Raw genomic sequence first — 17,668 nt, 5'->3', positions numbered from 1 at the left:
ATTGCTATAAGAAAGAGTTTTGATTTTTTTCTTCCCTTTTTCCTATAGGACATTTGTCATGTTTGACAGTGGCAACTCAATAGCAAACCAGATTTTTCTTGTTTATCATTTGGAAATGTATGGTAAAACTCACACATGGACACTATGAATAATGATTATTTTAGTGTAATTCTTCATAAAATGGGGGAGAAAAAGAACAAGTGAAGGATTATTAAGATTAATTCTATAATAAGTGTGATAGTGATTATTTTCAAGTCAAGAATGGAAATGATACATTCAGTATCATTTAACAAAGACAGTGATAATTAGGCTTAAAGGCTGATAATTGGAGAAGTAATAGGTTGAGGCATGCATATACTTCTTATTTATACAACATGTAAAAGAAAATTAGATTTTTTTTTTTTTTTTTACAAAAGAAATACCCTGAAGATTTTAAATCTCTGCAGTAAAGGTGAGAAAAATGCTATTAAAAGTTAATCATTTGTCTTCTGGTCTACCTCTGGTTTTTTTGTACATATACTTAAGTGCTTGTCAAATGATGTTATATTTCTACTAAACTATGACCTCTCTGAATACAGGGTTCATGTCTTGTTTGTTTTTGTAAAGTTACTAGCACGCATAGGTGCGCAAATGTTTGTTTACTAAATTGAGTTAAATTGGGTAAAGATCCTGCCCTCTAGTACTCAATATAAAGTGTAGGCTTTATATGGGTTGCCCTGTGTGGGTAAATTAGGATGAAGAGTGAAAATCAAGTCTTTATCTCAATCTTCAGGATTGGGAAAACCAGTCATGAACTAAGAGAAGTGTGAAGGTCTCTTAAATCTGGACATGTGCCCAATATTGGAATGGGCTTCTTAATTACTTACTTCATATATTCCTTTTCTGAGAGTTGATGACTTAGAACCATGCTTATCAGTTTGGTGGCCAAGAACATACGTAAAAGGGAGTAACATTTACCACTTTTAAACTCTAGTACCATACAGTGAGGTTTCTTGTTCTATGCCAGATTTGGGAGTGGATATTCTTACCCTTTTTCTTAGAGGTCAAATGTCATTATTTTTTAAGCTGTTAGGAAAGAACATTTTTGGTATTTCTTGAGTTTTTAAAATTCATTTAAACACTTTCAGATTGATAAAGTTGCCAAATCTGTGTCATACGTTTTAAGTTGTTCAGAATATATGTATAGGTTCTAAAGGATAGAAAAACAAAGGGATAACACAGAGCAAATGATAAGAAAAGTGTTATGATACATTTGCATAACGGAAAAATAGTCATTTTTGAAATAGTAAACTCGAGCTCATAAAGTTATTACTAGCACAGTATTAATGTTCAGAATATATTTCTGATCTTAATCACCTAAACTTCAGCTCTTTAATAGTAAAAAGGATCAAAGCAATGGACTTTGAGATCTAAGCTAGAAATCCAATACTAATAGGATTGCGAAGTGTTTTCTTGAAATACTAGCATTGACTATAACCTCAGGAATCCAGTGTCTTCTTCAAATACAATTAAAATTAGATGGCCTCTTCTGTAAGATAAACATTGTATTAATGTGCATATCTTAACCCCAGGACTTAAAACAGCAAAGGAAGGTAGGAACTAAAAGGACACTGGATCCATGCTAACTTGCTTCCTTGGGGGATTAGTAAAAATTGAGGTCAGCAATAGTCCCAGGATACAGGACAGATCAAGGAAGGAAGCACACCATGGTGGCTTTGTTCCTACTGGCTACGACATAGGAAGCTGGAGAGGAAGGTGCCTCTTCTGTTTAATGCTTTCTGTAATTCCTCTCTGTATGGTTGGCTTTTGGCCAATCGCTACTTTTATTCATTGTTCAGAGAGAAAATTCCACTTTAATATTGCTGAGTATGACAGAAAATAGCATCAGTGGCACAGTCCCTCACACATAGTAGGACTGATTGAATGAAATCAAGCTATCGTCTAATTCCAGTGAGGCATCTGAAATGTTCAGTTCCTGGACAGATTCAGTCCTGCAATACTTATGTTCAAAATGTGATGTTTGAAATTATGGCTGTCAAATTGTAACTAATGAAACCTCATTGGATTTCCAAATAATAACAGGCTTAACAGGAACACATTTTTAATCACCTAAGATCCAAAGAAACTTGACTGTAGTAGAAAGAGGTTTGGACTTGGAGAAATATAAAAGTTACCTGGAAGCATTTTTCCAAAAGTATATCCTCAGCTTTCCTAGCCAAGGGTATATCAGAATCTCCAAGACAGACATATGCAGTTGAGGAAAGCTGCTCATGCGATTTGGATTTCCGCTTCCCTAGCTTCTGTTCTCTTCAACTGTAGAGCTTGAAAATTAATGAAGTTAATCTCCAAGTTCCTATTTGTAAAATTCTGTGGTTTTGTTGGTAAAAATTCCACTATTTGATGATACCATTGTTCCTAGAAGTTAACCAATTCTATACTTACCTTCTTCATTGGGACTTGTTTGGTATGTGGATGTATTTTCTCAGGTTATGGGCCTTAATTCTAAAGTTTTTAGGGCTGTAAGATAGAGGTAGTAAATTTAATGAGGACCACTTTATCTTTTTTCACTTTTTTTTTGTTAGGTTAGCTTTCAACATCTTGGATTAGAGAACTTTAGAGATATGGGCTTCCTTGATCTTTAGAAGTTGAGTGTCTGCTGTTGAAACTCTGGCTAAGTTCTCTTATTCTGGTAGAAATAGTAGCTCTAGCAAATAGTAAAACTCAAGAAATGGTTGTTCCAGCACAGTATCTATATGGTTTAATCATACACATTGTAGGAAAATGTTGATTAATGGTAATTTAAAATACTGTCTTATTTTTGACTCTTAGAATGAAGAGACATTTTCCTAGGTATATTTAAATTATGTTTGAAAAATTATAAACTGAGTGACTTAGGGTTTCCTAATGAGATAAAAATAATCTTTCTACAGAAAACTTATGATTTTTATTCTAATAAGTTGTTCGTGATTAGCTAGTAATGGTCATTTGAGTTGGAAAGGAGTTTTTATTCATCAGTCCATGGTAGAATGTCAAGTTGAGCCACAAATTAATAAGTTCCTTTTTAAACATCATGTTATTTAAGTTCTTGGAATAATTTCAATGTGCTGTGCACAAAATTGGCACTCAAATATATTAATCATTATGGTTTAAAAAACAAATTTTTTTTCTTATAAAATATTGTCCGATTTCTTTGTTTAAAGAATCGTTTTGAGAAGGAAAACAGATAAAAGTTATCAATAATTCAACTGTTATGAGCATTGTGGAAAATTTTGATGTTGCTGAAAATAATTTAATACTCGTATCTGCTGCTGAGAGATTTTAAAAATCTGGTGACAGGTTTCTTATTTAAGTTAAACTGTCTTAATAATTTTCAGTCTTTCTCTTTTAACTGCTCTTCATTTGTAACCTCGATACTCTTAGTTTGGGGTCCAGTGATGTGTAGATTTCATTACCTAAAATACTTTAGACCCATAATCAATTCTAGGAAATATGTGTAGTCTCATTCAACAATTACTATTAGCTACTGTTCCGTGGATTAGAGAATCCCCTACCTTTCTTTTGTTGAGACTTTTAAGGCAAAAGTGTATATGCTTGGGTTACTCTTGTCAGATTCATTATCTTTTCAAAAAGTGTTTTAGTATATTCATCATTGCTACTATCAGAATACTTCCTTTCCCTGTTATTTTTGTTGGAAATCATAGAAAAATATATTTTATTTGTAATAATGTGTAACTCACCTAAGTTTCTCACAACTAAAATATTGAAAGTGTCCAATTTTTATTGAGTCAACAATGACTCAAAAGTCTGATTTCTTTGTTAGTGCATAGTTAAGTCTCACTAAGACATGTCAATTTTGATGTTATCTGGTTTTCAAGACCTTAGGTACTCAGATCAGGACAACTAGTAAATAAACCTTGTTAATGTCATCTTATTTGATTTATGTTTCTTATGGGAATGAATGAATTGCCTCAAAGTGTCAAAATCTGGCTGAGCTGGTTGGAGTCTGCCTTAGACCAGTTTCTGTAGAAGTTAGCATCTTAGGTGAAATTCTTAATGTACATTAGACTTGCAGCGTTGCAAGCTGCATTTTATACCAGTAGCCAGGTGTGGGCAGTGATACAGGGCTCAGGAGATCTCTCTTACCGGCCCAGGGATCCAAGGCATTCAGTGCAAAACCTGGCCAGCAGCCCGAGTGAGTAGGAGCCATGTGACTCTGGTGAGTTGGAGTGTGCAATTGCCTCCTGCTTCAGAGCTACCTGATCCGAATACTAAGCAGAGCGAGTGCCGGGCTGAGTGTAAGACACTGAAGACACTGCAGAGAAAGGTGCTTATTCCAGAGGCATTACAAAACATGGAGATTAAAGACCAGGGAGCCCAAATGGAGCCGCTGCTGCCTACGGTAAGAGACAATCTGCTGTCATGTAGATTTAACTGCGTTTGCTGCAAATCCTGTCAGGCAAGCGGTCTGCTAGCTAGGTGAAGCGAGTATACTTTTGGGGTGGTGGATAGCTCCCATAACATATGGACTGGGGTCTCCTCCCATCTTGGGTGACTGAAATGCATAATGCAAAGCACATGATTTTTTCCCCCTTCTCAATATGGATGCATTAATGGTGATGAAATGTCTCATGTCTGCTGCTGTTTAAAGAGATGGCTAGGTTTTAGCAGCAGGGGCAGCTGTGTGTCTCTTTCCCTGCCTGTTACTGCCTACTCTCTGTTTCTCATGCTGTGCTGTGCCCCTGCAAAGAAACCCCCTTTTTATTATATTACATAGATGATAAATTTCTTCCTCTTGCCTCATGCTCCTGATAGTGGGGTAAGGGAATCTGCTCCTGTAGCAGCTTTAGAGATTTAGTTTCTGCAGAAACCAGGGGGAAAGAACAGAAGGATCGTGTGTGTGTGTGTGTGTGTGTGTGTGTGTGTGTGTGTTCTGTCAGTCTCTCTCAAAAGAAAATGTGTCATGGTTCACATACAAAGAAGGTATGAATTTTGGGGGGCATAGACACACAATTCAGATTTGAATAGCTGAAATGTTCCTGAATTGTCATTTGGAAATAGCCTGTTTATCTCTGGGTCTTTCAGCTGGCTCCCCTGATCTAATTCTTGGGTAAGTAGTTGATTTGTCTATCCTTTCCACACAAATCTCTGGCTAGCTCACAGACTCTGTAGGTCTTCAGGTAATATCTTCTTTCTCTTCCTGGAGCAGCAGCTGTGTTCAAGGAAAAAGAAGAAGAAGAAAAAAAAACCCAAGCAGTTTTTCTTGACGCAACAGAGATGCAAAACACTAGCTTCCAGCCATCTATCAGCACTATCACAGCTCAGAATAGCAGAAATCTCCTCCCTGCACCAAACCAGGCAGAGGGGCTGTTCTCAGCTCTCTGCTACTCAGGTTGCGGATCCACCTGGCCGACTAGGGGCTGGCAGCCAGCTGCCCATTTCTGACTCCATTCCTAGACTGTGAACACATCTTTAAATCAGATAGTATCACATGAGGAGTGGGCAAATTCTGGCCCACAGTATTTTTAGGGCCTTACCTCTCCCGCGGCTTAAAATCTGCAAAAGATTCCAGTTTGCATCGCGGAATCCGCTGAGGTTACTGAGCATGCCCAGTGCTCCTCAAGACGCCAGATTCGGGCAGGGAGGGAACAGGGAGATGAGAAGAATGCAGGAGTCACCACCGAGACTGGAGGCTGAAAAAGGGCAGGGACAGTGTTAGATTGGGGGGAGAAAGTGCCAGTAAGCCTGCTTGCTTAGAGGTAGAGACGTTTGTTTTCCCGTCAGACTGGAATTATTTTAAAAAATCAGAGCAGAAGGTTTATTTGTCTTCCCAAACTTGAATAAATACACGAATTAGGATTCTGTGGATACTCAGAATAAAGGGTATCAAGAATATCAAGAACTATTGTTCCCTGGATGAGAGAGAGGAACTATACACAAGAATTTGGAAATGGAGATATAAAGAAGGTTAAGATATAGGGGGAAAACCCCCTTTTAGGGGGAGGGAGTTCAAAGCTGTCCTAGAAAAGCAGTCTGAAGTCACTTAGATATGGGATGTGAGTTGTCACTTGTGGGGAACAATTAAAGAGTTTAGGAGCAAATGAGGATTAACTAGGGGAATTTAGAATTTCCTGGACTAGATGAGCAATCAGTTTGTGGCTTAAAAGAGGAGGAAAAATTCAAGTTTGGCTAGAAAAGAAGGGTTACAGTAAGTCAATGGAAATTTTTGAAGTCATAAGTTTACATTTTGTGTGGATAATGGCCGGTATAGAATAGTTATAGTTTAATGGCAAGAGAAGATCGTGTTAGCAGTTCTTTATAAGAAAAATAAGCCTGGGAGGCTAGAAAAGATGTTGAATTATTGACCTACTTTTATAATATTTGTATAGCATTTTAAACTTTCCCAGTTGGTTTTATGGCTGTTTTTTATTTTCTTCTGAAAACAATCATGTTATTTAAAGAAAATTTTATTAATTGTAAAAATTAGAAATTGAGGCACAGGGAGTTTGAATAACATGTGTAAAATCACGTAGTGATGAAGCCAGGAGTAGAATATAGGTCTTCTAAAAGTAGTTCAAGGAAAAAAATAGTATTTTTACATTACATTAATAATTAGGCTTATCATAATCAGATCCTGGACTGGAGTTTTATGCTTGGAAGAAAAAGGAAGAAATAGCTTTGGGTTCTGTTTTAGAAAATTAGTCAGATGACTTTGCAAAATAATTATATGATAGACAATATGGCATAGTATTTAAAAACACAGTCTGGTATGTCCCAGCACTGCTATTGACATGCTGTATGATCATGGGAAAGTGATAAGCTGTAGTTTCTTCAACTGAAAAAATGTCTCCTGGGTTTTTTTGATGAGTAAATGAAATAACCTATGTCAAGTACCTGGCATTTAGTAGTAAGTGCTCAATAAAAGTTAGCTGCTATTATCATTATTAATGGAAATATAGACATTGAAATGAATTTTAGGTTGTAGGTCTTTATGACAGGTGGCTTATCAGTACTGTCTACTAAGAAACTAGGGAAATGGAACACTGAGAAACACTGTAAAGTGGAGGTAGAAGGTGGATATTTAGTTATAGCTGTGGAAACTTTCCTGTATGGTGGGAAAGCTAGTTGGAAAGGCATTAAAAACCAAGATTAGACATGGGACCGAAATAGTCAGAATTAGACAGAGAAGTAACAGAGAAAGAAAAATTGCAAGAATAGACAAATATGTCAAATGAGTGAATGTATTCTGATTCAATGAAAGGGAGGAAAAGATTCTTTTTAGTCCTCCAAGATTTACCTTCATTTAGCACATATAAAGTACGTAGTAAGGGTATGGGTGTAGGAGGCCCTGACATGTTCCTCTCTTCTCTCAGTCCTCCTTAGAACTGATGTTGCTTTTGCTGGGCAAGGCATCACTGCATTTCGTAGGCCCTAGTCCCTCTAAGGGTCAAGATGTTGAACTCTTCTTGGCCCACAGTATAGTCTCGCTTTGATCGCGCCTGAGTGTCATGTTTGAAGCTATGAGAATAAATTATATTTACAAGAATTATTCACTTATTAGTGTCTACTATTGACCACATATGTCCTTGAGGCTGGGGAAACAGCAAAGAACTAGATGGACAAAAACCCCGTCTACATGAATTTCACACTGGGGTATATGAAGACTATATGTTACAATAATGATAGTGATATAACTTTTGTAATAATGGGACTAATCATTTAAAAGTTTGAAGCCAGGAATTAGGATGTTGCATATGATGATATTTCTGTTGACATTGGGTATTGAATTTTCTTCTAGGAGTAACCTGGCTGTCTTCAAATTATCAGGCCATGGGGGAGACTTCTTGAAGAATATTTTCATAACAAACATTTCTATCTAATGCCCTTTAATCTTGGGTAATATGTAGTGGGTCCATGTTGGATCCCTTCTAAAATACTGATGTTCTAAAAGGAACTTATTTTAAGTTTAACTTACTCAAAAAAACTGCCCTGAAGTATGGAACTAGAGTAAAGATCACTTTAAAAAAGTAATATAGAATATTATAGAATAGATATTATATTACCTTTTAAAGGTAATATAGAATATTATAGAATAATATAGAAATAATATAGAATAGATGGTGTAATCTAGCACCTTTTAAAATGCTAATTCCAGGTTTCCAAATAGGCTCGGTTTATTGAATTGTTTTATTTGTAGGGGGAAAAAAACTTATCAAAAATCTATTATTAAATCAGGAAAAAGAAAATGGACAAAATGTCAAAGTAACAAAAAGAGCATACAGTTTTGCTAAATAATATTGTATTTCTAGTTAATTTTAATTTTAATTTAGATGATAGTATGAATTTAAAGAAAACATACCTCACATGGTAATATATAGGGAGAAAAATGCACTATAAGGAATCAATTCTCATTTACACTTTCATGGAAATCCACTTGAATTGCTACTTTACAATGATGAATGACTCTAGAAATAAAATATATGTGTAGTATGCTAAGGTAATGAGTGGTAGAATCTAAATTCTGCAGTATTAAGTTTATGATAAAAATATATTGAGGTCAGATGAAGAAATGAGATAGTTTATGATAGAGGGTTAGAAAATATCTAGGCCAAGGTCTGGAACTCAGAGTTAGAGATCATGGTCATAAAAATAATCACACTTCCAATGTTTGCTTTCTTTCTAAACTTGGAACGATGGTAGCTTCAGAAGTTAAACTGGGCTTAGCAAGATGCTAAACAGCACATTGCAAGATGCTTCAAGTTAATGGTGAAATGCAGGTGCCACTCTCAACCCTCTTTTGTGGAGAAACTTCCCCTATTCCTTTCTCATACCTCGTAGGATACGTGGTACTTTATTATTTGGCTTTCTGTGGGGTTAGCAGTTTCAATCTTTACAGTATTAGTTGTTTTATTTATTTTTTAGATAAAATAAATGCAAATTGAAGTTCTAATATATTCTCCCATGTAAAAGAGTTGTCTCAGATACTCCTTGAGGTGTGTTGCTCTTATTTAGAAATAGGGTATAACTAGTGTATAATGCATTTATTTTGTGGAATCATATATGTTTTGATCAAAGAAGAACTGTAGAGATCAATTGGAGACTAGATTTTAGACTAACTTCTTAATTTACAGATGATGAAATTTAACACCAAAGAGATAAGATGTATTTAAGGGTATGCCTTTCATACTACTTACTGGAAGAGCTTGGCCTAATGTCCAAACCTCTTGATTCCTACACCATCATTCTTTCCACTATCGTATAGTTTCTATTCAAGCATAAATATCTTAATGTCAAATTAAAGTGATGCTGGTAATTAGATAATCTTTGTGAAATAATAGTAGATACTGTCTCAGACTTGTGCTAAACATAAACCTCTCTCGTTATCATGATAATCCTGAAAGGTTGCTAATGTTATCCAGTCTTACAAATAAGAAACTGAGGCTCGGAGGGTTGAATAAGTTATTCAGGTTCACACAGCTAATAAGTACTGAGGGTTTGAAAATATCGTCTCTAATTGACTACTCTCTTTTTAATTAAAGTCAATTAAAAAAAGGCATCTGATTGTAAAATAGGCTTTCAAATCTATCTCTTCAAAATCAAAGTAGTATGATACAAGGTGCTATAAAATGTAAGGCATTGCAGGCCACATATTGCATGATTGCATTTATATGAAACGTCAAGAACCTGCAAATCCTCAGAGATTAAAGATTAGTGGTTGTCAGGGCCTGGGGTGAGGGGAAACTGCTAATAGCTGTAGAGTTTCTTTCTGAAATGATAAAAAATGATCTGAAGTTAGATGGCGGCGATGGTTGTACAACATTGTGAATATACTAAAAATCATTGAATTATACACTGCAAAATGGTGAATTCTATTAAAAAATTTTCAAAAATAGTAAGTTATTTTTTAACCATTATCATTAACAGGGAGAGAGTTGAGGATCTAAGCAATCCTTATATCAGTCATATTTCTATAAATCAAGAAAAAGGAAAGTAAAATGTTTATGAAAATCAAAAATAACTTCTCTCTTTCTCCTGCTCTCTCCCAGATAGTCTCTCACAAAATTTATTTTCTTTGTGAAGGTAATGCTGAGATTGGTCAGGGTTTCAGCAAACTATTTGCAGGGCTAGAGGTCTTTTGGAATATATCTTCAAAGCTGAGTTGAGAGTATATGGCATATAATACATACAAGAGACAAAGGGAACTATTTGACTAAGTTCAAACTGTTACTTCTCCAAATCATCTTTCTGAATTTTTTCTTGATACACTTTAAACTTAAACATGAAGAACATCAAAGCAACAACATTTCTAAGAAGGGTACATAAAATATAAAATTAAACCTCATTTTGTGTTACCAACATTATTTTAAGGTCATTATTGGTTTAGTCTCATAGCATTTTATATTACTGTATGGTAAGTCAAACTCCAAAGAAAACATTAATTAACCATTTTAATATTGATTTTCATAGTCTATTTCTCCCAAGATCTTATGATGCTTAGGGAGATTTTTTACATATCATATATATACATACATAAATAATTTACATATCATAAATTTATCCCATTGTAATACAAATTAAGTAATTTTTAGTAGATTTTCAGAGCTGTGCAACCATCACTAATTTTGTTTTAGAACATTTTATTGCCTCCAAAAATTTTCTCCAGCTCATTTGTAGTTAACACATACTTCTGGCCCTGAGCAAGGATTGATCTACTTTCTACTGATTTGCTTTTTGTCTATAAATTTCCATTTCCTGGACATTTCATATAAATGGAATTATACAATAAGCAGTCTTTTGTACCTGGCTTCTTTCATGTAAGTGATGTGTTTTGAAGTCCATCTATGTTTTGGTGTGTATCAGAAGTTTGTTCCTTTTTATTGCTGGAAAGTATTACATTGTATGGATGTCTGGCACTTGTTTATTGATAGTTTATATTCATTTATAAACTATCTAGTTTCTAACTTTTAGCTATTACAAACAATGCTGCTATAAATTTTCATATATATTTTTCCATGTGCACATATATTTATATTTCTCTTGGGTAGAGTGCTATGAGTGGAATTGCTAGATCATATATTTATATTTAAGGTTTAAAGGAATTGCCAGAAGTTTTCAATGAGATTGTGTCATTTTACACATATCAGCCGTGCCAGTAATATAAGGGTTTTGATTTCTCCACATTTTGCCAACGCTCAGTGTTGTCTATCTTTCCAAATTGCCATTCTAATGCGTGTGAAGTGGTATGCTGTTTTGATTTTGACTTACATTTTCATAATGACTAATTATCTTAGTCCATTTGAGTTGCTATAACAAAATACTATAGACTGGGTGCTTTATTAAAAACAGAAAGTTGTTTCACACAGTTTTGAAAGCTAAGAAGTCCAAGGTCAAGGAGCAGCAGATTTGGTACCTGGTGCACACCCCTTCCTGGTTCATAGATGACCATTTGTTGGCTATGATCTCACATGACAGAGGAAGAAGAGAGCTCTCTGGGGACTGTTTTATATGGGTATTAATCTCTTATAAAAGACCTAATCACCTGCCAAACGCCTCCACCTTCTAATACCATCACATTGGGGATTAGATTTTAACATAAGAATTTTGGAGGAACATTGAGATATTGAACATCTTTTCTGTGCTTATTAGCCATTCGTATATCTTCTATGATGAAATGTCTACTAAAATCTTTCACCCGTTTTTCAAATTGGTTATTTGTTGCCTTCTTGAATTATGAGAATTTTTAAACATATACTTTGGGTACGAGTTTCTTGTTAGAAATATTTTGCAAATATTTTCTCACTGGCTTTCTTTTACCTTTTTCAATGGTGAATTTGATAATATTGAGTCTTCCAAAACATGTTTGCGGACTGTCCCTCCATGTTTTTAGATCTTTAATTTCTTGTGGCACTATTTTGTCATTTTATTTGTTTTAGTGAGGACTTCTATGTACTATGTCAAGGATTGCACAAAAATTCCTCAAATGCCATTTGTATGGAAGTTCTTATATTAAGCTTAGTTCCAATTTTAAATAGTTCAGAGCTCTAAGAGATCTTCTCAAAGAATGAAAATGTAGTTTTGATATACCGACTTAGCGGGTTAGAGTGAGAATGTATTATAGCCAAGGATTCTGAATAGTCTTGATTTAGTGATAAAATCTTTATATCAGTATTATGAAGACTTTCTCATTCATCATGAAAATTATGCTGTAAGACTCTAATAAGCAAGTTTTTAAAGAATTTTTCCATTGCATGTTGAATGTGTTAGGTTCCTGGAGTGCCTCCAGAATTTATTTGTACCTCTGCTTTTTGCTTATTCTGAGAAACAAAAATTATTTAGAAAGGTTATTGCTTCCTCATGACTTTTTTTCTTTTTGACTCATGAAGCTTTGATATCGAAAAGGATGACCTAGTCAAATTCCAGAAAGCAAATGCCACAAAAAGTAGTTAGGTATATGATAACTACTGGATGGAATCGAAACATAGATCTGCTTATAAAGTACATTTCATTATTGTTAGGTTCATATTGCTTTCATAAATGCAGTGGTGATTTTCTGTTGATATTCAAGCTGCTCTGGGAATAAGCCTGTGGTTAATAAATTGAAATAAATATATATATAGCAATTAATAGACCTAATGTACAATGTTATTTGAGTACATGCCATGTAATTTGTATTTTATTAACAAATAATTTTATGATATAGATGCCTGTCAAAAAATCTGATGTGTAATTTTATGGAACACTGCTTGTAAATATAAAATTTAGTATTTTTTTCTCCTCAACAAAGGGGTTATTGAAAACCTTAAACTCAAGGACTGTCTGCATCAGAATATTTAGGAGGGCTTATTAAAAATGCAAGTTATGGACTTTACTCAAGTTTATTGGCTTAGAATATCAAAGGGGTGGAGCCAATAAACAAGGCATTTAAAGAACTCTCAGGTGATTCTTATGTACCTTGCCATAATGTTAACATATTACATGATCATATTTAATTATCAAAACTCAGAAATTAACATTGGTACAACTGTATTAATTAAGCCACAGTATTTAGTAGTATAACACTGGTTTCTCCACTAATATCTTTTTTGTTCCAGGATCCCATTTTGTCCCTTTAATCATCTTTATTTTGTGAGTTACTCAGTTTTTCCTTATCTTTCATGACCTTGATATTATCGAAGTGTACAGGTTAGTTTAATTAATTTATTTTTTTTTTTGTAGATTATCTCTCAATTTGTGTTTGCCTGGGATTCTAATAATTAGTTTTGGTTATGCTTTTTTCTTTTATTTTCTTCCTTTTTTTTTTAGTCAAGAATACCATTGAAGTTATGTTCCCTTCTTAGTGCATCATATCATAGGATAAATGATGTCTTATTCCTGGGGATGTTACCTTGATTATGGAGGTGTCTACTGGGTTTTCCATTGTAAAGTTAAAAATTTCCCTTTCGTAATAATAAATACCTTGGGGGAGATTCTTTGATACTATGCAAGTATCCTGTTTCTCCTCAAGGTTTTACTCACTAATTTTAGCATTTAGCAATGAATATTTTCTGCTTATTACCTATTTATTACCGTAGTGTTTTCCTAATGGTGATTTTCTATTTCTCTAATTTTTCTGCATTTAGAAATTGGATTTTTTTTTTTTGTAGAGAAGAGCTGGCACTTCTCCATTTGTTTATGTATTTATTCAATTGCTTATTTCATTATGGACTCAAAGATATTTATTTTGAGTGTATGGACCATGCTCCAATACTCTCAGTATTTTTGTTGCTCATACGATTTCATCTTGGACATTGGGTGTTCCTTCAAGTTGCTCTTGTCCTTTCAGCATGCTCCCATCATTTTTTGAGCATTTCTGTAGTATCTAGTACTACAAGATTTTTCAGGATCATCTTGTATTTTTTCTGCCTTAGCCCTGGAATCAATCAGTTCTTTAAGGAGCCACTATGCTAACTTTTGAGGCTACTTATAAATATTGTCAAAATTCCTTCTAGAAAGATTGTATAACCAGTTTTCTCTTCCATTAGAAACTTCAGTGGTATTTAAAAATTTTGACAATTGGCCTGATAAACATTTTACTAACACTTCCTTTTGTATTCCATTTCCAACTTTGCTATTAGTGTCCTATGAAGTAGATTTAAAAAATTACAGTTCAGTGGAAATGTTGAGCTATTTTAAAAACTCCTCAACTTTGTTCACCTTATTCAAAGTATTACTGAAATGCTACATAAGACAATTACTAGCTTATCTCTTTTATCCACGGCTCCCTTATACAACGAAGGTATGAACCTCTAACCTCCTGTACTCACCTGTACTACATACTGCTTTGGCCACAAAAAACTTCAGTCTTCTTGAATAATGAAATGATTTCTCTACTTCTTCAAAAACCATAGACATCATTAAAAAAATTTTTTTTAAGAATGAATGAGAGAGATCCAATTAACAAAGTGTTTTAGTGTTTATCCTTTTCCTCAGCCTTACTATTTATCAGTCTATGATAGACTAGCTATAAACTCAAATATTTTATTTTTTATATTAAGAATATTTTTATTTATAATAGTTTCATCTTTATCTCTCCTTAAGAAGAAACTATTATTCTTATTTGAACCATCAGGATCTTTTATGTCATCAAAACCATGTTGAAGAAGTACCTGAAGATCCTGAGAGATGACAAAGTTGACAAAAGTAAAAATTCCTAAACCTTCCTATATGTTGTTACTTAAATAAAATATGATTTGGACCCCATTCATAATTCTCTGATTTAATAATTTTATCTTCAAAAATTAGTTTTTTAGGATTAATCTATTTTAAATGAAATAATTTAGTAATGGTAATTGTTTTACATCTGTCTTGGCATTGATAGTACTTTTTTTTTACATCTTTAACATAAATGTCCATTATAAATGGTTATCATGAAAGATAAACAACAAATCCTGAACATCCAGTCTTTTAGCCTGAAAGTAGAGGCTATTTAGATACTAGTGCCAGTTTAATAAAAGGAATTGGAACCTCCAGTATAGATCATTCTGCAATGTAAGGTAATATAATATTTGGCCAAATTTCTATGAGGACAAAAATGCAGAAATGGTGAACTTAATATCAACTTTGTCCATTAAAAAAATCCATGCAGCTTTCTTATAATTCAGGAAATTCTAACCATAGTTTATTCATTTAAAACATACTGAGTCAGCCTTCAACCCAGCTTTAAAAAGATCAACCTTTTACAAAGTTACTTGCAGTAGCTTATAATTTCACTTGTTCCATTTTATGATTTAAAAACTTTATTCCACTTCCTTCCCTATACTTAACCTTCACTATCTCTTTTAGCTTTTACTGTCATATAATTCACTATTTCTAGTCTTTCTCATTTTATCTAAAGTGATTTCTCCCATCTTGGAGATGGTTATATGGTCTGGCATTGGATAAAAAAGGGCTTATATCTCTGATTCCATAAAATGCTGATATACACATACATACATATATATGTATATGTATATACACACACATATATATGATACATATATGATATATGCAAAATATATAGCTCATAGCTCTCTTGATTTCAAATAGACAAAATATTTTAGAATGAATTCTATCACTTTCATGATTCCATTGAAACTTTTGATATTAGAATTAGTTTTTCTTGGAAAAATATACTTTCTTGATGTTTTTCTTGGTTCAGAAAAATATCTTGAAGAGGGAATGGAAAGCCTTCAAAGTTTATTTAATCTCAGAATGTTTCATAAAACAATAATTCGATGATTATGTTTTAATAATTTATAAACACATATTTACATTTATTTTAAAAAGTACCTGCATATTTAGAAAACAGGAGGCAAGAATGCTTGACAAATTGCAATTAAACAGTTGAATACAAATATTAATATATGAATGGTTCAGAGGATTTAATGAATCTGAAATTTTAATTAATTTGACTACATTAATTACCTTTATGGTAGTCTTCCTGTTGGGTAAGAATGGAAGGACATAGAGAAGTAGCTTTACTGTTATAAAGAAATGCATCTCCACTTAGGGAGATATAGTAAAATGTGCCAATCATGGGCTTAAAAAACACTTTGATCTGCTGTCATTATGATGTCTTTGTGCAGATGACCCATGATAAAAGGGGAATAAGATCAGTACAGATAAATAAGATTGAAAGATAATTCGGATTATCTTTTTAAGTCAATTGTTTGGGTGTTCTGTGTTCTTTTATGAGATGGTTAGCCAGGTGTGGCTGTAAGAGGAGACACAGGAAAGGCCGAAGAAAGCAACATTGTCCATCCCTATCAACTGTTCTTCAAAGGAAAAACGAACACACAAACTAAACAAAATAAAATTTACTTTCTGAAACATTTTGGGAACTTTTCGGACTATAATTTGCAATGACAATAAAGTTAAAATGAGACCTGATGTATCTTAATCCATCTAACGCTTTATGATAAATGCTTAGGTGTGAGAGACTATTTGATTTTCAGAAAAAATAATTTAATAATCAGAAGCAATTGAGGAGGACATGATCTTACATGAAATAAGCCAGACACAGAAAGGCAAATACTCATGAACTCAGTTATATGTGGAATCTGAAATTGCCAAAAACGTAGAAGCAGTGAATAGAAGAGTGGTTGCCAGGAGTTGGGGAGAAAGAAATAGGAAAGTGTTGGGTACCAACACTTCAGTACAAGGGTACTAACTTTCAGTTGTGCAAAATAACTTCTGGGGATCTAGTGTAAAAAAAAATAAAAAAGATAACAATAATAATGTGGGGATACTTTTATATGAAATATTTGTCCATATTAATCAAAAAATATGATTGAAGCTGTTATGTCATTTTATCAAGTATTGATACATATATCAAGCCAAATTATGTATGTGTCTGGAATAACATGTTTATAAGCGACAGTGCAGTGAGGTAAAGAAAAATTATTCAGTAAGTGATGCTAGGATACTTAGCTATTTTGGAAATTTAGATTTTTATTTCTACCTACTTCCAACTGAATTCCAGACTGAACATTGTAGAAATAGATGCGATGATCTATATTCTCTTTGGAGTGTAAAACTGTGTTTAAGTGCTAAAGAAAGAGAAGAAATAAATGCATCTATATTGTATCTATTCATCTGTCTGTTGAAGCAATTGAGAATTGGAAGAGACTAATTTTTATACTGAAAAGTAGAATTTTGTTCTGTGTTCTTTTGTAAGATAGATGAGAGTGGCCACAAGAGGAGACAAGGGAGAGATTTTCAGGAAAATCATGTTTATTATACTCATAGGTCCCTAGGGAGGGAGTTGCTGCATGCCATGCATGGTCAGGGGAAGCTCCAGGTTTTGGTCAGGTAGCAGAAGATGGAAGCAAGGAACATTTTTGGCCAGAGCCTTTATTGCCGTTTCCATAGGAAAGGCAAGGCAGGGTAATTTTAGAATTGTCCAGTTTGAATAATTTGGCTTTGGAGCTCTTGGGGTGTTCTCTAGTTGCCTGGGATGATTTATGGCTGGGGAAATATTATCCTGGTTGTGTGTGTTAGAGAAGGAGGAAGTTGAAGGTATAAGCTTGGGATTGTTTGGTTTGCAAATGAAAAGTTTTTGTGAGAAAGGTGATAATCATCTTTAGGTTTTAGCTAGTCTCAGTGAGTCAGCCTCTCCCTGGGTCTGTGAAGCCTCAAATGCTGGAGCATCAAT

At 33.8% G+C, this 17,668-nt stretch overlaps 1 protein-coding gene across 4 annotated transcripts in view; it reads left to right on the top strand.

Moving 5' to 3' along the window:
• Window positions 1-4,106: 4,106 nt before the first annotated feature.
• Window positions 4,107-17,668, top strand: part of SLC4A10 (solute carrier family 4 member 10) — a 235,689-nt gene continuing 222,127 nt past the window's right edge. For 2 of the 4 annotated variants that reach the window (XM_036236083.1, XM_036236080.1), the window contains exon 1: window positions 4,107-4,399. In XM_036236083.1, the coding sequence (XP_036091976.1) occupies window positions 4,352-4,399 (48 nt within the window). In that variant the 5' untranslated portion in view covers window positions 4,107-4,351. The remainder of the gene's footprint in view (window positions 4,400-17,668) is intronic. The other 2 variants (XM_036236085.1, XM_036236082.1) reach the window with 1 other exon arrangement.

Source organism: Rousettus aegyptiacus, unplaced genomic scaffold (genome assembly GCF_014176215.1).
Source record: "Rousettus aegyptiacus isolate mRouAeg1 unplaced genomic scaffold, mRouAeg1.p scaffold_m13_p_2, whole genome shotgun sequence".
NCBI classification, from domain to species: Eukaryota; Metazoa; Chordata; class Mammalia; order Chiroptera; family Pteropodidae; genus Rousettus; species Rousettus aegyptiacus.
This window is presented reverse-complemented; position numbering and strand designations above follow the sequence as displayed.